General features: G+C 37.7%; 1 protein-coding gene across 6 annotated transcripts in view; it reads left to right on the top strand.

Moving 5' to 3' along the window:
• SMAD2 (SMAD family member 2) overlaps nt 1-25509 on the top strand; it is an 82699-nt gene that overhangs the window by 32194 nt on the left and 24996 nt on the right. For 5 of the 6 annotated variants that reach the window (XM_047696459.1, XM_047696463.1, XM_047696458.1 and 2 more), the window contains 3 exons: nt 21702-21791; nt 22844-23037; nt 23871-24005. In XM_047696459.1, the coding sequence (XP_047552415.1) occupies nt 21702-21791; nt 22844-23037; nt 23871-24005 (419 nt within the window). The remainder of the gene's footprint in view (nt 1-21701; nt 21792-22843; nt 23038-23870; nt 24006-25509) is intronic. The other variant, XM_047696461.1, reaches the window with a different exon arrangement.

Here is a 25509-nt window from a genome sequence, read left to right on the forward strand (position 1 = left end):
GGAGGAGAGCTATTGCACGAGAGCTTGTTGGAGGGCGAAGGGCCGTGCGAGTGGGCAGAGCTCAGCAAGTCTGCTTGTTGAAGAAGCTATGTTCTTGTTTTGAAAACTTGGGAGTCAAGGTTAGTGGCGTTGGCGATGGATAGGATCTGTGAGAATGGAGAGATGGTGTGCACCATTTTGACAACACATAAAACTCATTTTCATAACACACTGTAATTGGCCATCATACCTGTCATATTATCCAATGAGGCTTAATTCCCCAAGAGACAATTTTATTATAGTTGTGGAGTTTTCTTCTTTTACCACTTTTTCCCCCCCTTTGAACAGTTATATTAGTCTTTCGGAATCCAGCTGTGGCTCTGCTGTTGAGTAATTATGGGAAGCATTGCAGAGTGGTGGTCTTCAGGCCCTTACTAACTGTGATCATGAATTATGTTACGTTAGAACTATGTAAGACTGGGGCGCCTGGGTGGCTCAGTGGGTTAAAGCCTCTGCCTTCGGCTCAGGTCATGATCTCAGGGTCCTGGGATCGAGCCCCATGCCTGGCTCTCTGCTCAGCAGGGAGCCTGCTTCCCTTCCTCTCTCTCTACCTGCCAAATGCATAAATAAAATCTTAATAATTAAAAAAAAGAACTATGTGAGACTTTGGTTAACTCCCTCCTCCCACACTTTTTTCTTTTATGAACTTTGCTTTATTTGTAGGACTTTATATGCTTGTAGGAAGATATAATTTCTCCCTGACTTGGTTTATTTCCAAGTTTGCTAGGCCAGTGCAGGAGAGCAGGTGAAGGAAGGCTATGTTTGTCCTAAGGACACTGTGAAAGTTCAGAGTTTGATACTGAACAAAAATTTATAATGAAAAGTAATTTAAGAAATTGAGGGAATTTTTTCCTCATTGTTTTTATGTAATGCTGTGTATAATTTGCATTAACAGTTATAAAAATACATTTGTCTATGTATATTACCTATACATTATAACTTCTTCATGTAAAAACATTGTCAGCTTTAAAGTGTTACACAAATGTGAGTTGATTTTTATTTTATAGGATGCTAATTTTTAAAATTATCAGATTAAAAATCCTTTCTTTACAACCAAAAACAAGCACCACAAAAATGTATGACTTAGAAAGTTGAGTTTTTACAGAATTCTATTCTGTATTGCTCTTCTTATTTTATCTATTTAATTTAAAAGATTGTAATGATAGATTTTTTTGTCATTTAGGATACACTTTTAATTGTTAAAAACGAAATATAAAAATAAATTTAGAAAATCCATTAGCTACATTATTAAAATATTCTGAGCCTCTTTTATTAATAGGTTTGTTTTTTTTTTGGCAAGTGAAAAGTTTGTTTTTAGGTGGACTTGAAATATTTTGAGCAACTATTTTTAGAATTGATTTTATTTTTTCAAATTTTTTAAGGATTTATTTATATAGTTGAGAGTAGGAGTGAGTGAGTGTGAGGGGCTTGGGGGAGGGGCAGAAGGAGAGGGAGAATCTCAAGCAGACTCCCTACTGATCACAGACCCAGATGCAGGGCTCGATCACACAACCCTGAGATCATGACCTGAGCCAAAAATCAAGAGTCCGACCCTTAACTGACAGAGCCACCCAGGCAACCCTAGAATTGATATTTAAAATCAATTGTAGGGGACTTCAATGGTAGGGACTACTTTATTTGTGTGAGAGATGTTTTTTAAAGGCAGTTGGAACATCTAGCAAGGTCACAAGGTAGTGTTTTCAGTATAAAATAGAGGTAAAGGTGAAATATTTTTTCAATTCTTACTTGGTCATTCTGCTTCTAAGAAAAGCTAAACCAAACCAAGGAAGAATTAAGAGTATCAGTTTTATCCTTACAGGACTCTGACCATAGGGATTCTGTTGTCTCCTCCTATTTTTGTATGGGAGTGGCCGTGCCGGTTTACTTAAGAATTCCACGCCCCCCAGGATACTTGAGTGGCTCTTGGTTAAGCGGCTGTCTTCAGATCGGGTCATGATCCCAGGGTCCTGGGGTCAGTCCCACATTGGGCTCTTTGCTCAGCGGAGAGCCTGCTTCTCCCTCTGCTTGCTGCTCCCCTGCTTGTTCTCTCCCTCTCTCTCTCTGACAAATAAACGAATGAATGAATCTTTTAAAAAAATGTTTTTTCCTGAGAAAAAGAACTACTATCACAAAATCTCTTATTTTTATAATTAAGCACATGCTATGAAGGTTTTACTTATCCGGGATATTATACCAAAGTTATTGTTTTAGTTTTGACTTACTATGTTTTTATTGTTTCTTTTTAATAAATGGGTAAGAGGCAGAATAGCCTTGGTAATTAAGAATGCAGCCTCTCCAGGCCACTTGTTGGCTGCATTTGCCTCTGTGCTTCTACTACCTCATTCGTCTGGTGGGGAGGACAATGCCTGATTTGTGGTTTGTTGGAAGGTTAAGTGATGTAATACGTGTAAGGGCTTAGTGCTGGTACGTACATTGTAAAATTACATCTCTGAAGTGCCGAGATCAAGACGTCATAAACATAAATGTATGTGTACTTGCTTAATAAAAAGGCTTCAAAATAGGTGTAGTAAAACTTGGAAGAATTAATGGATCAAAATCATAAATCCACAGAGTTGAAGAGTTCGGTTAGGCCCAAAAAATCAGTAACAGCATAGAAGATCTAGATTACACTTACCCACTGACTTGATATTTATAGATTACTAAATCTATTATCAGTATAATACAGTCTTTTCAAGTGCTCATGATAAGAACATCAGGAAAGATTATTTGCAGGGGACAAGTCTCAATAAATTTTAAAAGATTGAAATCAACAGAGTATGTTCTCTCCCCCAAAACAGAACAAAATTAGAAGTCAATACCAGTAAAACATCTATTAAAAAATAAAGATTAAACAACACAATTCTTTGACCCATGGGTTACTTAGAAGAAAGCCATGAGAGAAATTAGAATATAATTCAAACTAAGTGATAATGAAATTACAGCTTATCAGATATGTGGGATGTAGCTGAAACAGTGCTTGAAGGGAAATTTATAGCTTTAACTGTATCAGAAAACTTACCTAAGACTTCATGTAGGAAAGTAGAAACAAAAGTCAAAGAAAATGAAAAGTAAGTGGAAGGGAAAAATAATTAAAATAAGAAATCAATGACTAGAAGAGAGACAATAGAGATAATTATCAATGCCAAAAATGCAAGGCTGATAGAGCTGGTTCTTTAGAAAGATCTTAGACTAATGGTGAGAAAGAACATGATAGAGACCATAAGCATAAATTACCTCTGTTAGAAATGAAATATTCGGGGTTCCTGGGTGGCTCAGATAGTTAGGCGTCTGCCTTTGGCCAGGTCCTGGGATTGAGCCCCATGTCGGGCTCCCAGCTCAACGGGGAGTCTGCTTCTCCCTCTCCCTCTTCCCCCTGCTTGTGTGCGTTCTCTTTCCCTCTCTAATGAATAAGTCTTTAAGAAAAGAAAGAAAGAAAGAAATGTAATGTCCTAGGTCCTACAGACATTAAAAGCATCATATGCATATGTTTTAAATAACTTCATGCAATTAAATTTGAAATGGCTTTCTTAAAAAATATGTTATCCTAGCTGATGCTAGAAGTGGAAAATTTGGGTAGCTCTTTATCAGTTAAATAAACTGAATTTAGGGGTGCCTGGGTGACTCGGTTGAGTGTCTGCCTTAGGCTCTGCTCATGATCCCAGGATCTTAGGATCGAGCTGCATGTCCAGCTCCCTGCTCAGCAGAAAGTCTGCTTTTCCCTCAGCCCCCACTTCCCCCCACTCATGCTCGCTCCCTCTCAGAAGAATAAATAAAATCTTCAAAAAAAGGAAACTGAATTCATAATTAAAAGCTTTACCACAAAGAAAACTACTGGTCCAGGTAGCTTTTCTGGTAATTTAAAGCATTTGAGCAAGAAATAACATCAGTCTTACAGAAACTCAGGAAAAACGTTCTTTTATGAGGCCAACATAAACCCAGTGCCCAAACCTGGCAAAGATGGCACACATAATTTAGAGATTAATATTTGTCATGAACATAGATGAAAAAATTGGTTAATAAAATAAACTCCAGCAGTATATTAAAAGAATACATCACAGGTGAGATTTATCTCAAAAATGCAAGGTTAATTTACAAATTTCAAAAATTAGTGTAATTTCATCGGGCTTTCTGCTCAGCAGGGAGCCTGCTTCCTCCTCTCTCTCTGCCTGCCTCTCTGCTTACTTGTGATTTCTCTCTGTCAAATAAATAAATAAAATCTTTAAAAAAAAAAAAAAAAGGGGGTGCCTGGGTGGCTCAGTGGGTTAAGCCGCTGCCTTCGGCTCAGGTCATGATCCCAGGTCCTGGGTTCGAGCCCCACATCGGGCTTTCTGCTCAGCAGGGAGCCTGCTTCCTCCTCTCTCTCTGCCTGCCTCTCTGCTTACTTGTGATCTTTGTCTGTCAAATAAATAAATAAAATCTTTAAAAAAAAATTAGTGTAATTTACTGTACCAACAAAGGAGAAAAACCATAAGATCACCTCATTTGGCCAAAAGTAATTGACAGAATTCATCCATTCATGATAAACACTCCAGCAAACTAGAAATGTAAAGAGATTTTCTCAGTCTAATAAAAGACATTTAAGAAAAACTAACAGCTAAGACTTAATCATAAAATAGTGTTTTTTCCTGAGATCAGTAAGAGCACAAGGATGTCCACTCTTGTGTCTTCATTATTTTAGTGGAGGACCTCATCAGTGGAATCAGAAATGTAAAAGCATAAAGATCTGAAAGATTGGGTCAAAACTCTTGCTTTTTAGATAGCATTGTGTAAGAGACCTTTTAAAAGCAATCTACAAAAACATCTAAAGCAAATGATTTAATTTATTAGCAAGATTGCACTTTATAGGTCCAGTGTCTAAAAATCCTTTTTTTCATAAATAGGGAAGTGATACTAAGAGAAACATGCTGTGAATAGTATCAGACTTAAAAGTAGTGATGGGATCGGGAGGAAGACAAACCACAAGGGACTCAATCTCACAAAACTAACTGAGGGTTGTTGGGGGGATTAGAGGGTGGGGAGAGGATGGTTGGGTTATGGACGTTGGGGAGGGTATGTGCTATGGTGAGTGAAATGTATAAGCCTGATGATTCACAGACCTGTACCCCTGGGGCAAATAATACATTATATGTTAATAAAAATAATTAAATAAACTATAAAAAATTTAAAATACATTTTTTTTTAAAGACACATAAGATTTCTACACTGAAATTTCAAAACACTGATGAGGGAAATTAAAGATGAATGGAGAGAGAATTCTTATATAGACAGATATGCTTTTACCATAATGACACTCCCTCAGATAATAGTTATAAACTGCACAAGATAAAAAGGAAAACAGGGGACTAGAGAATAAAGAAAAATAGACCTCTTTTGGAGGAGATTTGACTCTTAAAAGAAAAGGTGAATTTTCTGTTTTTAATAAACTTCTTTAGCCATGCAGAATGTGCGGGGTAGCTAAAATTTCATTCCCAAACCCACTTTTTCTGTCCTAAAAAACCACAGATTTGAGTTTGGGACAACCATAGTGGCTGAAGAATGAGGGGAAAATCCTAGCAAGGAGGAGCTACAGAACAGAGTACGAGTTCCAGATTCTGCTTAAGAACTTCACCAAAATCACTAGACTGACCCCTGAACCCACACATATGTTGGGTAGGCTTAGTGCAGCCTAGCTAAAGGTAAAATGGATTAGAATTGTTCAAAGACAGAATTAGCAGTTTAAGTGCAAACAAGTTAATTGCCAGCCAAAACAAAAACAGTTAACTCTTACTGGAGAAATACAACAGAATCTAGCATCTCTATCACATACCAATCACAATGTCCAGCATACAGTCCCAAATTACTCAACATGAAGAACAAAGAACATGTGACCCTGTCTGAACAGGAGACCAACGGAGACCAGCCCTGAGATGACCAATGTATTGGAACTACTGTGCAATAAATTGACAGATATGTTTATGAGTTGGGACACCCAGTAATATTAAGTTAGTTTCTTCTAATTTAGTCTGATCCAAATGAATCTTCTTAAAAACTTTATTTTGTGAAAGCGTACAGACTTACCCTAAAATTTACGGGGAAATGCACAGGGCCTAGAATATCTAAATCAATCTTGGGAAGGAAAAACAAAAAGGACTTAAATGATCTGACTTCAAGACTTTCCGTGAAGCCACAGTAATCAATACCATGTGGTTCTGGCATAAAAACAAACCGATAGGGACTCCTGGGTGCCTCGTGACCTGCCTTTGGCTCAGGTCACGATCCCAGAGTTTTGGGATCAAGTCCACATTGGGCTCCTTGCTCAGTGGGGAGCCTGCTTCTCTCTCTGCCTCTGCCTGCCGCTCTGCCTGCTTGTGCACGCACGCTCTCTCTCTGACAAATAAAATATTTTTTAAAAATTATTAAAAAAAAAAAGAATTGCAGTCATTCAGTAAATGCAAAAAGCAGAAACTATAAAAAAACAAACAGATAAATGGGATAGGATAGATAACCCCAGAGATAAGGTTACTTGGTTTTTGACAGCGATGCCAAAGTGATCCAATAGGGACAGGAAAGTCTTCTCAACATAGAATGCTGAAAGAACTGGATATCCATACAGAAGAATGAACTTTGATGCCACCTTCCACCACTCAGAAAAAATCAGTTCCAGATGGATCATAGTTCTCATCTAAAAGCCTGTATAGGAGAATATATTTGTGAGTTGGGGATAGGCAAAGGTTATTGCGGTTTTTATATAGAAAGCAGTAAGAAGAATTTGGTAAGTTAGACTTCATTAATAGTAAAAGGATCTCCTCAAAAAACATTAAGAAATGAATAAGCAAATCACAAAATAGAAGAAAATATTTGCAAAACATTTCTGACAGAAGGATTGTATCCAGAATTTATAAAGAATTTCTGGAGGCGCCGGCGTGGCTCGGTTGAGTGGCTGCCTTCGGCTGTGGTCATGATCCCCGGGGTCCTGGGGTTGAGTCCTGCATTGGACTCTCTGCTCAGTGGAGAGTCTGTTTCTCCCTCTGCCTGCCACTCCCCCTGCTTGTGCTCCCCCTCTCTCTGATGAATAAATAAAATCCTTTTTTTTTTTTTTTTTTTAAGGATTTCTGGAACTCAGTAGTAAAAATCTAGTTTTAAAAATGGGGAAAACATTTAGATACTTCACAAAAGAAGATACACCAAGGGCCAGTAAACAAATGGAAAGTGTGCAATATTGTTAGTCATCATGAAAATGCAAATTGAAACCACTATGAAATACCACTGCACAGCCACCAGAATGGCTGTCATTAAGGAAACTGACCACACCAAATGTTGGGGAGGCTGTGGAACAACCAGAAGCTTTCATATATTGAAGGAGGGAATATAAAATGGGGCTTTCCACTTGGGAGAAAAGGTCTGTCTAAAACTAAACATACATCTATCCAATAACCTCTAAGAATTTCACTTCTAGGTATTTACCCAAGACAACGTGTGTCCACAAAAAGGCACTTACTTGAATGCTCACAGCAGCTTTATTCGTCATACCCCAGATCTGGCAACAGGTCAGGTGTCCACTGGTAAAAAATGACTAAACAAATTGTGGTCTGTTTGTGTAATGGAAAATTTAGCACCAAAAAGAATGGCCCACTGTCACATGGGTGACTCTCAGGATTGTTATGCTGAGTCAAAAAAGCCAGATCCCAAGGAGAATATACTGTATGGTTCTATTTTTTTTTTTTTTAAAGATTTTATTTATGTATTTGACAGAGATCACAAGTCGGCAGAGAGGCAGGCAGAGAGAGAGGGAAGCAGGCCTGCTGCTGAGCAGAGAGCCCGATGCCGGGCTCGATCCCAGGACCCTGAGATCATGACCTGAGTCGAAGGCAGAGGCTTTAACCCACTGAGCCACCCAGGGGCCCCTGTATGGTTCTATTTATATGAAGTTCTTTTTTTTTTTTTTTTTTGTCAGAGAGAGAGGGAGAAAGCAAGCACAGGTAGACAGAGTGGTAGGCAGAGGCAGAGGGAGAAGCAGGCTTCCTGCCGAGCAAGGAGCCCGATGTGGGACTCGATCCCAGGACGCCGGGATCATGACCTGAGCCGAAGGCAGCTGCTTAACCAACTGAGCCACCCAGGCGTCCCTATTTATATGAAGTTCTAAAAGAGATTAAACACAGTGAAAAAAACAGATCCATGATCGCCTCTGAGGATGGGAGAAGGGCTGGCAGGAATTGATTGATAAAAGAGCATGGTGGGTTTTCTGGGTGGATTTCTTGACAGGGTTGGGGGTTGACAACCACATTTATGCAATGTTATCCTAAACAAGATGGCACCATTAAAATTTGCTTCATGTTATGTACATTTTACCTTATAAAAAACCCCACAAGTGAGCAATGAATTCTAGTTAATACATATATGTTTAAGTGCCTATAGATTTGAAGAATCTGTAACTTAAATTTTAATGTATCAAAAATTAAGATGGGTTGATAAATAGAGGGGCAAGACCAAGCATAGCCCAGAACCTTTGTTGGAATTTTCCAGGGAAGGAACGGGCAATGCCAGGTAGATAATGCTGAAAGATTGGATTGGGTAGTTTAATTTCAGCAGGCTCTGGACTAGGGGTCATTGCTAGTTGTTGAGTACCTAGCTCTAGGGTGATTTATGGCAGGGGGAATATTGGCATGATGTTTATTTAAGGGTATGGGTTCTAGAGTGGTTGGTTTTTATGTGAGAAAGGTGCACTCCCCAGGGAGCTTCTTGCTATCTAGGAATTCGCCCTGGGAGGGACAGTCTCCCCATCAGGGCCCCAAATGCCAGAGTATTAAGAAGACAGAAGAGAAAATAAAGTCAGTATGTAATAATATAAAAGTCTGAAATCATTCATTTACACCATCATTCTGAAAAGTATGTATCTTAGGCTCTTAAGCCAGCCAGAAATGGGGTAAGTCCTGGCTCTTACTTCAGTAGCTCTGTGACCTTTTGAGTTATTTAACTGCTCACATTTATTTCTTTATTTGAAAGTACTAGTAATGTTAAGTCACTTTATAGGGTTGGTAAGAGTATAAATCAGGTAGTATATGTGAAGCACTATGAATAGGCCAGGTACATAGCAAATGCTTAAAATAAATGGTGATTTTTTTTTCTTTTTAAGGTTTATTTATTTGAGAGAGAGCACGCTCATGGTGGGGAAGAACACAGGGAGAGAATCTTCAAGCAGACTCTGTCTGCAGTGAGTGTGGACCCAGATGCAGGGCTCAATTTCTCGATCCCTGAGATCATGACCTGAGCTGAAATTAAGAGTCGGATGCTTAGTTAAGGCGCCCCTAAGTGTTGCCAATTTTTAAAGTTTTCTGTAGCCAATGAAAATTTCTTAATTGTTCATTTGGACCCTTTGCTAATTTGTTAAGGAAAAGGTTGTTCCTAAAGCTTCTGCTAGAAGGAAGAAAAAAAACAAACAAGAACAAAAATGAAAAAACTTATCTGGGGGTGGGCATTTTCTTTTTTTTCTACTTCCCATGCCTTAGCTATATAGTGGTGATGAAGTACACAGACCGATACAGTATGTGTAATGATAGAGACACGTGGTCTTTTTTCTTTTTTTTATTGCAATGATCAGTTCTTGATTTCTGAGCTATTTAGAATATAAATGTTAGTCCTTGCTAGTCATATATGAAATGAAAGGGGTGTTGTGTTGTAAGGAGAGAGAATTACAGATGGGTAGTTACAGATTGTTCCGTGGAAGGCCGTGTTTCTTGAGTACATCTGTAATCAAGAGCTGGAGCCTCGAGTGAAGTTTCCTTTGTTGATACCATTCTGCTAATTTGTTAACCCCTTTAATTTTACTCAGTGTTCAGCATGCCTTACAACCTTTTTCACCATGACAAGCTGGATTCTTAACTCCTTTTGACTAGTAGAAGAAATACACTCTTTAGACAAAAGGTATTGAAAAATAATAAATTGGTAAAACAGCGTAAGGTTTATTACTTGACAGTAGTAGTTGAACTGTGGCAAATCATGCAGATATGGCCAGAACAGTAAAACTCATTTAATAGTTTATAGGATTCTGTAGTATGAGCCATCAAAATCTTGAACTTAGTTTCCATCGCTTCTCTTGTGTGTTCTGATACCAAGTATAGGAATACATGTCCTTAATGCAGACAGTGTATTAATTAACAAACATAATGTCATTTTGAAAAAAGTACAAAATGTTAATGTAGGTGCATGTAGAAAATAACCTCTGCGTGTATTGAGTTGGTAAATTGTACACTAGACTTAAAATTTTAACTTCAGTTTTCAAAGGTCAGCTTATTCTTAGATGAAGAAAAGCTTTGAAGCATTAATTTTTATTGATATTAATTATAACAGTGATGACTAGGGAAATTCTGTAAGAATTTCTACCAGGTTTACTAGCTAATCATCTGGCCAGTGCAGTGATCACCAATATATTGTATGCCACATAGACTTTTCGGCACTTTAATGTCCTGATGATTTTAATAGCTGTTTAACCTCTTTCCCCCCATTTTTTAAAAAATTCAATCAGTATAAGCAGGAAGGTTACACAGTTGATAGGGGATAATCTGCCTGTAAGAAATTGTGTTCCCTACAAAGACTTGTAGGACTTGGCACCAGATTCTCGCATGGACATGCTTGCTCATCTGTCCGCGTGTCGATGCAGGGACAGCATTGCAGATGATTTATGGTCTGTTACATTCTGTTTCAACATATGTCTGCAATATTCTGTGCTAATTGCATTAGTGAACACTATCAGGCTTTGATCGGGCAGAATTTATCTGAGACAGGTTCATGTTTTCAACCATTAACATGATATTTTTTAGTACTCAGGAGTTTTTAGAATGTCCTGAAGTCAGATGGTCAAATAAATTGAACTGTGGAGCTTAGTGTTTGGGATAGTGCTGTCCTAATATTAATAATAATAATAAAATTTGGTACTTTCTTTGGGATATATTGTTGATTTCTCCAAATTTAGCCTTCTCAGACCTATCCTCTGTTATTACTACTTGTAAACAGTTGGATGTTGCACAGGTAGATGCTTTTCACATTTAAGTAATGAACAGACATTTCTTGTGGCTTCCCTTAATAGTGTTTAAATATGTAGAAACATAATTTAGTGAGGCATCTGGGTGGTTCAGTCAGTTAAGCATCTGCCTTTGGCTCAGGTCATGATCTCAGGGTCCTGGGATCAAGCCCCTTGTCTGGGTCAGGCTCCCTGCTCAGTGAGGAGCCTGCTTGTCCCTCTCCCTCTGCCACTCCCTCTGCTTGTATTCTCCTGTGCGCGCTCTCTCTCTCTCAGATAAATAAATCCTGAAAAAACAAAGAAACCTAATTTAGTGTAAATTTTAAGCTTATCAAAAAAGGCTAATTTATACTGAGCTCTGTAACCAAGAAAATTCTTTTTTTTTTTTTTTAAAGATTTTATTTATTTATTTGACAGAGAGATCACAAGCAGGCAGAGAGGCAGGCAGAGAGAGAGGAGGAAGCAGGCTCCCCGCTGAGCAGAGAGCCCAATGTGGGGCTCGATCCCAGGACTCTGAGATCATGACCTGAGCCGAAGGCAGCGGCTTAACCCACTGAGCCACCCAGGTGCCCCATGTAACCAAGAAAATTCTAATGTCAATTTAACAAATGCTGTTTTTCTTTATTAATACTGATTTTCTGTTTCCACTGTGATCGTGGTACTGCATGCCCATGACTAAGGCTCTTTTGAGGTCAGCGTACCATCCTGTGTCCTGTCTTGCTAAATTCTCCTACTTCTTTTCTCTACAACTACTATGAAACATAATTTAAATAGCACACACCCTGGGGCGCCTGCGTGGCTCTGTCCATTGAGCATCTGCCTTCAGCTCAGGTCATGATCCCAGGGTTCTGGGATCGAGTCCCACATGAGGCTCCTTGCCCAAAGGGGAACCCGTTTCTCCTTCTGCCTGCCACTCCCCCTGCTTGTGCACTCTCTCTGTCTGACAAAAAAATAAATAAAATCTTAAAAAAATATATCAGGCCTGATATCATTTGGCCTTTCTGGTGTGATGTCATCATTTCCACGTTAAGTCAGTCTCTGCACTTACCCTTGGTGCTGAGGTGTTTGTAACAGACCCAAGCCCAGACACCACTGTGATGAAGCAGAAAAGACTGGCGCTTACCCAGTGACCCAAGGTATGTGGCTATGTAAGTTACTGTTCTCTCACAATAAAAATATAACTTAAAAAGTTATTGTAGGAGCCAACAGACCCTTGAAAGTACTATATTTGAGGTGCCCACAGATCCCTAGGCATTAGTCATAGAAATGCTGGTGTAGTTGGTGTTGAAGTAAAAGCTCAGAAAGCTCTTGGCAGAGTAGAAAGCATTGTTTGATAAGAAATGGATTCGGATCCTGGCCCTGCATTTGTTAGGTGTATGACCTTGGTAAGATTATTTTATTTTCCCTCTGAGACTGAGTTTTCCTAAATTTAAAATGAAATAATAATACATAGCATGCAGGTTATTATAAAGATCCATGATATAAAAAGTCTCACAGTACCTGACATGTAGTAGGTAACACATGAATGTAATTGTTACTGCATATTTCACCGATTCTAAGTTGAGCATATATTCACTTTGGGATGCATCTTGTAAATAAAATTAGAAGTTTTTTCTTTTATATTAACACAAAATAATGTATTTTAAATAGGTGACATTCTAGATTTATTGGACTAGGGAATGTACACAAGATCTTTTATATAGTTGTTAAAATCAGTGCTATTTCTTTAACATTTTTCCTGCATTTGTTTCCTTTAGTATTTTTTAGAAACTCTCCGTACTTGAAATTGTAACTTGCCACTCCTTATTAGCAAACTTGAAAGCTTGAGAGTTCCATTTTCTGCACTGTTACTTGAAATAGATGTTTTAGTGTGACTAGGAGTATTGTGATCCAGTTTTTATGCTCTGAAAATACTTAGTCATCAGTACCTTGTTGCTAGTCAGTAGGTATACAGACATCTTTGGGAGGTCTGGGTCTTATGGGCAAAATAAAATATGGTTATAGAAAATCAATGTTTTAGGAATAAGGGGTGATTAAAATTTCCTGATTCAAGTCCCCTAGATTGCTGGGTCTTAAAAATTGACCTGGTTTGGTAGGCATACCTAAAGAATTAGTAGTGAAGTCAAAAGGTGACTAGGAGGGGACTGTTGACATAAATGCGGGTGGAAGAAAATGGGTTCCGAAGCCCTGTGGTAGAGAGAGAAGACGTGTCAGAAGAGAATGAATAGGAAGGACTCTGGCTGGCACTTTATTGTCTCCTACAGTAATGCCCAAAGTGAGTTGATTGAAATGACACAGAATGGGAAATAACAGTCTGTACTTCTTATGCTTAGTTATCTAAGGTTAGAAGCCTATCTTTTTTTTTTTTTTAAAGATTTTATTTATTTATTTGTCAGAGAGAGAGAGGGAGAGAGAGCAAGCACAGGCAGACAGAATGGCAGGCAGAGGCAGAGGGAGAAGCAGGCTCCCCGATGAGCAAGGAGCCCGATGTGGGACTCGATCCCAGGACGCTGGGATCATGACCTGAGCCGAAGGCAGCTGCTTAACCAACTGAGCCACCCAGGCGTCCCAGAAGCCTATCTTTTTATAGAAATGTCAAGATGACTTGACTTGCATTGAAAAGTCTTCTGTCCCTCCTTCTCCTCACCTCAGATAATAACTTCTGTTCATGGTGTATGTGTATGTGTGTGTGTTTCCTGACGCATACACATATACATAGATATTTCTATTTTTTTTAAGAGAGTAGTTTACTATATATACTGTGCTCACGTTTTTCACTTAATATGATTTTTAGAGATTTTTCCCTATCAGCTCATAGAGAGCTTAATCATATACTAAATTACTATATGAGTATTTTTTTGTTGCTGATTTCCATTCTGAGTTTTAATTGTTTGAGTTCTTTTGTTTTTGTTTTTTTTTTCCCCCTTGGGTTTTGTTGTTGTTGTTTATATTTTTTTTAGGTACAGTTTCCAAGTGGCAAAGTACCTAAATTGTGAGTTCTCAAATATCTTCTTATTCAATGATATTTGAGAAATACATTTACAAGATAATAGAACATTTTCATCATCCAGAACATTCTTTCCTACTCTTTCCCAAAGGTTTTTGAGGCAACCACTGTTTGAATTTTTTTTTTTTGCTTTGAATTTGTTTTTTTTTTTCCCCTTCTAGAACTTCACATGAATGGAATCATTCAGTTCCTAGTCTTTTATGTTCAGCTTCTTTTAGCCAGCTAAGTATTTCTGATAAATACATCTCATCTGTGTTAATTGTTCTTTTTCAAGATTGTTTTGCTATTCAGGATCCTTTGTATTTCTAATCAGCTTATCAGTTGTTACAAAAATACCTTGCTGAAATCATGATTGCAATGGATTTGGAAAAAAAAAATAGACCAAATACTATTACGGAATTAGGGAAGATGGAAATCTTAAGTCGTTTAATCTTTAGATACAGTGTATCTCTTTGTATACTTAGGTTTATTTAATATCTTTCAGCACAGTTTTTAGATGTTAGTGTATACAGACCTTACATATCTTACTTTAAACCTTTTGTCTAAATATTTTGGTTTTTTGACACTACCATAAATGCAGTTTAAAATCTTAATTTTTGAATTGTTTATTATTAGTATATAGAAATATAATGGATTTTTATAAGTTGTTATTATAGCCTGAGGATTGCTAAATTTACTGATGAATTCTAGAAGTTGCTTCAGTGATTTTCTATATAAACAATTATATTATTGTCCAAAAAAGCAGGGCTTTTGTTCCAGCTTTCTTGAGATTATTGCCAATATAATATGTAAATTTAACATGTACAATGTGATGATTTGATATGCGTATACTGCAAAATGATTACCACAGTAAAGTTAGTTAACATCTCCATCCTGTCACATAACCTTTTCTGTGTGGGGAGCGAGAACTTTTTGAGATCTATTCTTTCAACAACTTTCCAGTACATACTATAGTATTGTTAGTTATAGTCACCATGTTATACATTAGATCCCCAGAATTTATTCATTGTATAGTTGAAAGTTTGTATCCTTTGACCAGCATATGCCTGTTTTACCCACCCGCCAGGGTCTGATAAACAACATTCTACTCTCTCTTTCTTTGAGTTTGGCTTTTTTCAAAAAAAGTAACTTCGTTTCTTCCCTTACCAGTATTTTGGTTTTTTTTTTTTTTTTTTTTTGCTTTTTCTTGCCATATTACACTGGCTAGGACCTCCAGTACAATGTTAATAAGAAATCATATCATTGTTAATTAAGTCATTAAAGTCTTTCTTCTAACATAGTTGTTAAGGAACAAATTTCCCTTTAAGCACTGGTTTAGATTTAGCACCCCCTCCCCAACTTCTTACACCGTAGATTCATTATCATGTAAAGTATTTCCTTATTTATTTTGTGATTTCTTCTTTGACCCATGAGTTACTTAGAAATGTGTTGTTAATTTCCAAATATTTGGGATTTTTTTTTTTTTTAAGGAATCTTTCAGTCATTGGTTTCTAATTTAATTGTCTTCTGGCCAAAGAACATAATCTGTAAGAATTCAGAGTTTTAAAATTTATTGACCCTTTTTTTATGGCCCTAGTATATATTCTCTTTTTCTTAATCTTCCCTGTATACTTGAAAAGGATTCTCTTTATGTCAGGTTGAGTGGTTAATAGTATTGTGCAGCTCTTCTGTGATATATGGTTTTGGTTTTGTTTCGTTTTGTTTTGTTTGCAGTGTAACTATTCAACGAGTTACTGAAGTTTCTAATTATTGATGCGTTCATTTCTTCCTTTAGCTCTGTTAGATTTTGTTTAATGTCTTTTGAAGCTGTATTTTTAGATGTATACTGGATGGTTAATATTTTCTGATGAATTGACTTTCTTAGGAAATGTCTCTTTATCTCTGGTAATAGTCTTAAAGCCTTATTGTTTCTGGTATTAGGTTTTATTAAGGTTATTGCTTACATGAACTGTGTATTTCCATTCTTATATTTTCAGCTAATCAATATATTATACTTGAAGTACATCTTTTTTGTAGATATTTTACATCTTGTATTCATTCTGACAAGTCTCTGCCACTTACTGGAATGTGTGGTGTATTTATGTATAATGTTATTATTGACGTGGTTGAACTTACCCTTGTTTTACTCTTTACACTTTATTCTGTTTTCTTTTACCATCTGATCTTTCTTCTTCCTTTTCTTTCCTAGCTTTGGGATTAATTATTTTTTAGTGTTTCATTTTAATTTTCTGTAAGCTTTTTTTGCTGTGTCCCTCCTCCTTTTTTGGGGCAGAGGTTGCTTTCCAGATGACTCTATGAATCCTTAACTTTGCAACAGTGTAGGTGTTTTTAACACATCCTTTTGTTTCTATTGGCTATTGTCATACAAATTGTGTATAAATACTTTTAGAGTTATAATTTTAGCTATAACTGGCCATCTCCTTTTTGTAGAAATTAAGAAAAAGATACCGTCTTTTACATTTACCTGCATACTTAATACTTTCTAGTTCTCTTAATTTTTCTCAGTGACTTTAGAGTTTTCATCTACTGCTGTTTCTTTTTACCCTGAAGAACTTTTCCTTCAGCATTTCTTTGGGCCGAGTTTGCTACAAATGAATTCTCAGTGTTTGTTTTCCTGAACATGGTTTTGTTTTGACTTCTTATATGAAGGATATTTCTGTTGGATATAGATTTTAGGTTGAGTTTTTTTTTTCCCCCCTTAAGCTCTTTAAAGGTGTTCCATTGTCTTCTGGCTTGTACTATTTCTGATGAGAAATTGTTGCTCATGTGTTTATTCCTCTACATATGTGGATTGTTCTATCTTGCTACTGTGAAAGTTAAAGCCAGACATTGATTAAAGTTGGTAAAAACAGGGGCGCCTGGGTGGCTCAGTGGGTTAAAGCCTCTGCTTTCAGCTCAGGTCATGGTCTCAGGGTCCTGGGATGGAGCCCCGCATCAGGCTTTCTGCTCAGCGGGGAACCTGCTTCCTCCTCTCTCTCTCTGCCTGCCTCTCTGACTACTTGTAATCTCTATCAAATAAATAAATAAAATCTTAAAAAAATAAAATAAAGTTGGTAAAAACAGACTTTATTCAGTAATCACGGTGGTAGAAGAGCTGAGCTCAATTTCAGTTTGCATAGAGGTGACTGGGAGAAGGTGAGGGTGGAGCTGGGGGAATGAGTAGAGGCTTGAGCAGAGTCAGGGAAGTGAAAAATTAGCAAAAAAAAGGGGGGGGGTAAGAGGGTTGGTCATTATCAGTGTGATTGGGCCATATGTGTCTGCTAAATGGCATTTCTCCAAGTTAGGCCTCTACCCTCCCTCTGAGGGCAGTCTGGGAGACAGATCTGACCTTTCTGATGACTGATTACATTTCAAAGGAATAGATTTCAGGTTCTTTTTTTTTTTTTTTAAAGATTTTATTTATTTATTTGACATAGAGAGAGGAGTCATAAGTAGGCAGAGCAGCAAGCAGAGATAGAGGGGGAAGCAGGCTCCCCGCTGAGCAGAGAGCCCGATGCGGGGCTCAATCCCAGGACCCTGAGATCATGACCCAAGCCAAAGGCAGATGCTTAACCCACTGAGCCACCCAGGTGCCCCTAGATTTCAGGTTCTTGAGAAAGACTCTTGAACTGAAGGAGACACAGAGTACATTTTAAAGAGACTGGAGAAGGATTTCCAAGTACAAGTTTTTAAAATAAATGCTCTGAGAAAAGGAGGTCAGGGGTCTATATTGACAGGTGTTGGCAGGAACAAATGGTAAATTCTTTGGGCCATGTTGACCTCTCCCCCACTCCCCACAGGAACTCAGAAGGGTCTGGATCCTAACGGGGACTTGACCTTAGGCTCCAAGAAGCCATGCTAGAGCTTATTCAAGTCTCTTAGTGCAGGGGTTTAGATGGAGTCCTTCGTGCTAAGAGTTTTTGTAGTTCTCCCCACTTTGAAGATTTTCTTTTCACCTTTTGTCTTTACTGTTTTGACAATGATGTGCCCAAGTGTGATTTTCTTTGTATTTAAACTGCTTGGTATTAACTGAGTTTCTTTGAAGTATGAGTTTAGTTTCAGCTGAGGTTGACAATGTTTCAGACATTACTATTTCAGACATTTGTTCTGGTTTGTTCTTGCTTCCTCTCCAGCTGCATATTATTGTTACTGAAATTGTTCATTTTGTTATTCACTCTTTTTCACTTTGATTCCTCTGTTTAGGTGATTTCTCTTGACTCATCTTCAGACTGACTTTTCTGTCTTCCCCAACCATTAGGTTAACTTTTTAATTTCTGATTTTATAATTTTCAGTTCTAGAATTTACATTTGATTCATTTTTACAGTTTCCATTAATCAGCTGAGATTGCCATCCGTTCATTAAGTCCATGTGCATATTTACAGTAGTTACTTCACAATCCTTGTCTGTTGGTTCATTTGGGGGATTTGTTTCTACTGGCCGTTCTTTCTGTTGACTAGGAGCTAACATTTTCCTGTTTCTTGATATGTTTAGTGATTCGTGCTTTTGTACTGGATATTTGGGATGAAATATTATAGAGACTCTAAATTCTGTTATCTTCCTCTGAAGAGTTGATTTTTTGCCCAGCAGTTATTTTCCGTTGGCCTCAAACTCCGGTTTGCCTCTGATGTAAGCAACAGCTGGGATTTCAGGACTTTGTTCTTTTAGATGCCCGGGTGCTAGTTTTCAGCAGGAGGTATGTCTCTCCCACATTCGTAGTTGAGAGGTCAGCCAAGGATTTGGGCAGAGTTCATACTCGTATTTTGCTATTTATGCCCCTGTGCTTCCTTCTTTACCAGGCCCCCCCCCCTCTTTCCAGCCGTTCTTGCAGCCCCACATCCGTTCTCTGATTGTTTGTGCCCGTGGGTAGAATTGCGGTTCGTTCTCTGCTTGAGGTCTAGATGTCCTGCCTAGCTCACACTGTGCGCTGTGCTTAGATACAAAGCTACCTAAATGCAGCTCATCCAGTAGAGTTGCCCCCTTACAAAGGTTGACTTCCTTTTGACTTTTGTCCTTTTGGTCTCTCTCCACTGTTTTCACGTGGTTGATTTTATTATATCTCGTTCAGGGGCTGTCATTTTTACCTGAAGGAAGGCTTGCTTAATTGAGGCTGCCCTACAGGTAGGACCTCTGTTTTGTTTGTGTCCTCTTGCTAACTACATACTGTTTCTACTGAGAATTTGCAACGTGTTTCAGAATTTGGTAGGACCATTCTCTACTCTTCTTTGTTGAAGTTTTCCTGGTCATTCCTACTTATTTTGGTATGTTATATTTGGAGTAATCTTGTCTGAGATTTTACTTTGGCAGAATTGACATCACTATGATATCTTCCTGAATAGGAAGATAGATGCTTTTCTCTTTGGTTACTTTGCCTTTATGTCCTTTAGTAACAATTAAAATGTTTCTTTGTGTAGTTTTGACACATTTATACTTACTTTTATTCCAGGTGCTTTGTGTGTTTTGTTATAAATTGATTCTTTAAAAAAAAGTTTTTCTTATATAAACAAGCAAAAACTTTACTAGCTAGAAGCAAATTTAATATTTTGAAGTAAACCTTCTAATTAGCGATGTTACAGTAAACAGTAGGACTAAGGCTTATCTATACCCTATGATGGAAGTTGGAATGTGGCTGATTTGGGGGGGACGGTGCAGTGATCTAGGTCGGCCTGCCTCCAAAGTGACTGCATGTTCTGAACAATGACTGTTTATTATTTTCTGATTTATTTCAGGGCTTGATTCAAGCCCAGGTTAAGCTCTTTGCGCTCTCTTTTAGATTCTGGTTCTGTGTCTGTGTCAGAAACACTTGGGTGAAATCTTCATTAAACTCTCATAAGAGCAGATTAGCTTCTAATCTAATCTTTTGTTAATCATTTCAAGGATGAAGAGTAAGCTGTATACTTTCCCTTCTGAGGTTTAAATTCAGATAACACTCTAGAATGTAGTTGATTTTATTGTGATTTAGACAACTTGGTGCTCTGTGTTTTCTAAGGTAGGTATTTGATAAATATCTTAAATAAAAGAACCAAGTGGGGCGCCTGGGTGGCTCAGTCGGTTAAGCGTCTGCCTTTGGCTCAGGTCATGATCCCAGGACCCTGAGGTCAAGTACCACATCAAGCTCCCTGCTTCTCCCTCCCTGAAGCGGTGGGCCTGCTTCTCCCTCTCCCTCTGCCTGCTGCTCCCCCTGCTCATGCTCTGTCTCTCTCTCTCTGCCAGATGAATAAATTAAATCTTAAAAAAAAAAAAAAAAAAGAACACTATGTCATGGGTTTTTTACAGTACATCTTCGGAGAAAAAAGAAAAAGTTTACATTATCCTCCAGTTTCCTGACTTTTTCCAACTTTGGTTGTTTGGGAATTGAAAGATTTCTACAGCTTAAAAAGCAAGAGAATCTGTACAATACCTTAAAAGGGTGCTGGGTAGTGTCTGCAAATGCATTTGTAAAAACCATCCAGTGTGGCTGCTGTAGCCCCCAGGGCATGGCATGAAATGTGTTTGTGGTCCAGCAGCTCTGCGGGCTCTGCAAGAGACCCGGCAGCCCCGCAGCCCCCTCGAGGCGTGTTGCCAGGCCACAGGAAGACAGCACTTGCCACCAGTGTCCTTTGAAATGTTGTCTCAGTTAGCTCATTAGCAATGTGTACATCACCTTGTTTAAGCAGTTAATACATTATTTGATTTTTATTTCTAAAAATTGTTTTGAAATGGTTCTTCTTCCTCTTTGAAATTTTGGTGATTCTGTAATATGTGAGACATGGAGTTTGAGTTTGTTTCAGAAATTACCTTTTGACTCTAACTATAAGAAGCACAACTTAGGACCTGAGACCCGTCGACAGGCAGAAGTCCAGATGGCCTTTGAAGCCCTTCTTCCCTTTCCCCATAATGAGAAGTGACTGTGAAATAAAGTCATGGCGGGGAAGCAGGGAGAATGTTCTCTGGGCTGCCCATGCTCTGGAATGAGATGTGGAAGAAAAAGCTTGAGGTCTTCCTGGTCTCTGTCCTGTAGGTGTATTGATTTTTGAAAACTAGACCTAGCTGATTTTTCATATACTCCTATCGTCTTTCAAGAATTTGGTGCTTTCACATATCTTTAGTCCTCAATTAAAGGCAATTAATTATGGCAATTAAAGCTTTTAAGGTGTTAGGCTATGTTTGAGTGACTTCAGAAGGCACTTCCTTCTATGTAGTATTTGCAAAACTGAATAAAAAAGTATCTCAAAAAAATAATGTGAAAATCTTAACTGCGGGTATGTATCTAACTTAAATGAAATTTTTCCTGTTTGAAAAGACCAGTTGACATCCATTTTTAGATAAGTTTTTTAAAAAACTAGATTATAAAATGAATCACTCTTAGTAAGGCTAATGGCATAGGTATTAGTCCTTTGTCGTGAGTAGAAGAAATTGGAAAGGGCATTATAGGTATGATTTCATGAAGCTAGAGAGCATTGGTGTTCACATTTTTAAAACATAATCATAACTTACCTGGAGTCACATGTTCCATTTTATTGGCTTCCTTCATATGGAAAATATAGAAACCAGCGCGAAAAGCCCGTGAAAAAGTGAAGCGACATATATATTTTCTGGGTGAAGGAAGTATTCTGTACATTTTCCATGTTTTACATCATGGTATTTTGAATAACCATGCTTCCATGTTCACATCAATTTTTTGTTTTTCAATTTATGCACAGCACTTGCTCTGAAATTTGGGGACTGAGTACACCAAATACGATAGATCAGTGGGATACAACAGGCCTTTACAGCTTCTCTGAACAAACCAGGTGAATATTCTGCCCTCTATGGAATCCTAGCAAACTTGGGGCGGGGGGCTGTTTTGGAAAACCTGTTATGGGTTGCTCAGTATCATTTTGCCTAGGATGTTTCCTTAATGTAAATAAGGCATGGCATTTAAAATACCTGCTTGCCGGTATTAACAATATATTAAATGTGTCAGCTGATGTTTTGATCAATGAAATTTTAGTTTTGAACCTTCTTTAAATTACTGCATCCCCTAAAGAATAGGAACTTTGATACCTATATTCTCATTTGAGTTTGAGATTAGATTATAATCTGTTGTTGGCCTAATTTTCAAGTAGATCTATAACCAGCTTTTGCTAAATTTCTTGCTATCATCTAAGTCTCATCTTCTTTATACTAATAAATACATAGTTATTTACCAACCCCCCTTATATCACAGTTAACGCTAGGCTAACTCATTTTATGTTCTATTTTTTTTTTTTTTTTAAATCACCTTATTCTCTTTTGGAACATATTGGTATTTGTCCATTTCATCTCATTGTATTTCATCACCATCTGCATTACTGTGTGAGCTCTAGAACTACACCTCGGTACTCAGAACAGTCACAACTGGGTAATGAGTTACATTAGTTTGAGTAAGTTACTTTACATCATTGTTGGTACTTACCATTTTTCACACTAGTTCCTTTTTTTGATAATTCAGTCATCTACAGTATTAATGCCCTCCAAAGCATCCCTAATTAAGAGTTTGATTTACTCAAGATGGAAGTTGGCAAAAATTTTTCAAGTATACTAGATGGTCCTTTTTTAAAACTCAGTTTCTTCCCAAGTGGTTAGCCACTCACTGACATCGAGTCATTTATGTAGCATATTTATGAGAAACACCTGCTAGTGCTGCTGTTTACTTTTATAGCAGACCCATTAAACAGTACATTTTTCTTCCTTGTACTCACTAAAACTAACTGAATGTCTGTCATTCCTTTCTTTATGCTCTTACTGTATGAATTTAGCCCAATCGACTATGCCTGTTTTGTTTTTAAAGTTCCCACCTTTCTCTCCCCTTGCTTCTCAACAGGTCTCTGGATGGCCGTCTACAAGTGTCCCATCGGAAAGGATTGCCACACGTGATATATTGCCGATTGTGGCGCTGGCCTGACCTTCACAGTCACCATGAGCTCAAAGCAATCGAAAACTGCGAATATGCTTTTAATCTTAAAAAGGATGAAGTATGTGTAAACCCTTACCACTACCAGAGAGTTGAGACACCAGGTAGAAAAATCGGGGCTTTCTTTCCTTGTTTTAAATTAAATACTTGAACTTAAGTATGTTAGGTACTCCTAGGTAATTGCCCCTGGGAAACTTCGGTGTAAAATTCTGATAAATTACCTCAAATACAGTGCATTATTTGCTACTAATTAAAAGGACTTTTAAAATGTTTTAAATAGGGAAATCCGACCCTTAGAGGGTCGGATATGTCAGTTTCTTGGGAGAGCATGCTATTTGACCTCAGAGTTACAGATCTGGGAAATTCTAATCCCCACATTCATAGACTGCTTGGAACTAAACTGATAGACCTCTTTACTTGTCTGCTGCCTGAGCTGTGTTCAGTCGTTTTGTTCTTTGAGCATCTTTTTGAAGTCCTTTAGTGGCATGGATTACATCTAAGCAGATTAGTGAAGTTCATAGCAAGACTTTTAGTTTACTTTGCTGTGTACTTGAAACTCTTAGAGCGAATACAGCTGTATTTTTAGAAATGGCCTAAATCTGACTTCACAGATCTTTCTGCACCTTTTCCAATGGGAATTTATGAACTGTTACGGTAATATAGTATTACCAGAATGCCCTTGTTCCTCAAAGTACAGAATAATTGGAACTTGGAAATTTAGATTCTGGACTACATGGCAAGTTAAAACCAATCAGATTTGTCGGTTTCTCAGCTATTATAATGCCAAATTGGTGAACCCTAAATTTTAAAAATTAAGCAGGCTACTCTCTTCTTTTTGTGTGTGTGAAGTTTTTCAAAGAAGGTCTGGTGTGTGCCCCTCCCCCAGCGCCAATCCTTTCTTCCTTGCTGTTAACCTGGATCCCTCTGCCTCTTCTAGTTCTGCCTCCTGTACTGGTGCCGCGGCACACTGAGATCCTAACAGAGCTGCCTCCTCTGGACGATTATACCCACTCCATTCCAGAAAACACTAATTTCCCAGCGGGAATTGAGCCACAGAGTAATTACATCCCAGGTATTTTTGCCTTCCGAATCTCCTAAAAAATGGGATAGATACAAATGTTGTTCCTAAACATTCAAGTATTCATGAATTGTGGTTTGCCTTTTAAAAAAGGCTTCTGAATTTTGAATAGACAAATCTGCTTTGCGGGTTGATGATTTTGTGACATGCGTAAGCCTCGTACTTTAAACGCTTTTGTCTGGAGAAAAGTTTTACGTTATATTTCATTTTCTTTTGCAGTGGCTTTAATCAAAGTACTGTGAGAAGCAGAAAAGAAAAGATCTTAGTAAGTTTGTCTTAGTTGTTGAAGCTAAGAGAGATACAGAATGTAAGCAAAATAAGTGGTAGAAGAAAAAAGTGTTCCTGAAACAAGTGACATAATCATTTTCATAAATAGTTTGATAATGTTGGAAAGAAATGTACATTTCTGTAGAAGATACAATATTTGATTTCTAAGATGTAGCAACACTGCGGTACTGAAAATCATAACTCCTCTAATTTAGTTTTTTCGTCTGGGCTTCAGTAACCTCTACTGAAAGAGAAATGAATTTAACCACATGGTTCTCAAATTACTGTATTATATATGGCTCTAATTACTATATTATGTAATCTGGTAATATTCCCTGATGCAGTTTTAGTTTTCACTATTTTTTTAAAAAGAACAACTAATATTTTCTTACTTTCTTTATTTGTATTTCCCTTTTTTGCTTTTTGGGTTTTTCCCTAGCAGAAACTAAAGATTCAATACTAGGATGAGGATTGAGCTATACATTGGATGTTTTAGTGTCTCAGTTTTTTTCTCCTTTTGTAATATTTCTCTACGCCACTCTGACTTTTTTTTTTCCATGCAACAGAAAATATGTAAGGAACTTAGTTTCAAGTACATTTAAACAAGATTTCTTTAATGTGTCTCGTGGAAATAATGCTTGTTCATTGAAGACAAATTTAAAAACCTAAGAAAAGCAAGCATTTTTTAAAAAATAGCTTATTTTAAAGGTAGAAAGTATTTCCTGATTGGTTTAATATGCATTTTTTTAAACTATTATTTTATTCCAAAAGAGAGTTTAAGGCTTCTTTTAAGGTTGATCGGGAACAAACTTTTTGAGAAGTTAGGAGAGGAGGGTGCAGAGCAGATGGAGTATGAAGACTAGTGGGGTCAGGACTGAAAGAGGCCCTTGCTTGGGAGAAGACTTAGCTGGAGGTGGTTATATGTGTATGGTGTAGGGGGTGCATTTTAGTCCTTGATGTGGGAATTTGTATTATTCAACAATACCAGGAAACCGAGGTGTAAGCATACAGTCTTGTAAGACACCTCCCCAATAATTATTTGGAAGGATGTTAATCAAAGTGACTAGTGGCTTTTACTTGTGGAGATGTTTGGGTTTATTTTCCTTTCTTTATTTGTTTAGATTTGGTTTATTTTACAAAGTGGAAAATCAAAAGCTTGGTCACACCTATTTGCTTTTCTGGACAATGGGGCTTTACCCGGTGCCAGCCGACAGTGAAAGCTAAGGGCTCA

This window comes from Lutra lutra, chromosome 12 (assembly GCF_902655055.1).
Source record: "Lutra lutra chromosome 12, mLutLut1.2, whole genome shotgun sequence".
Lineage (NCBI taxonomy): Eukaryota > Metazoa > Chordata > Mammalia > Carnivora > Mustelidae > Lutra > Lutra lutra.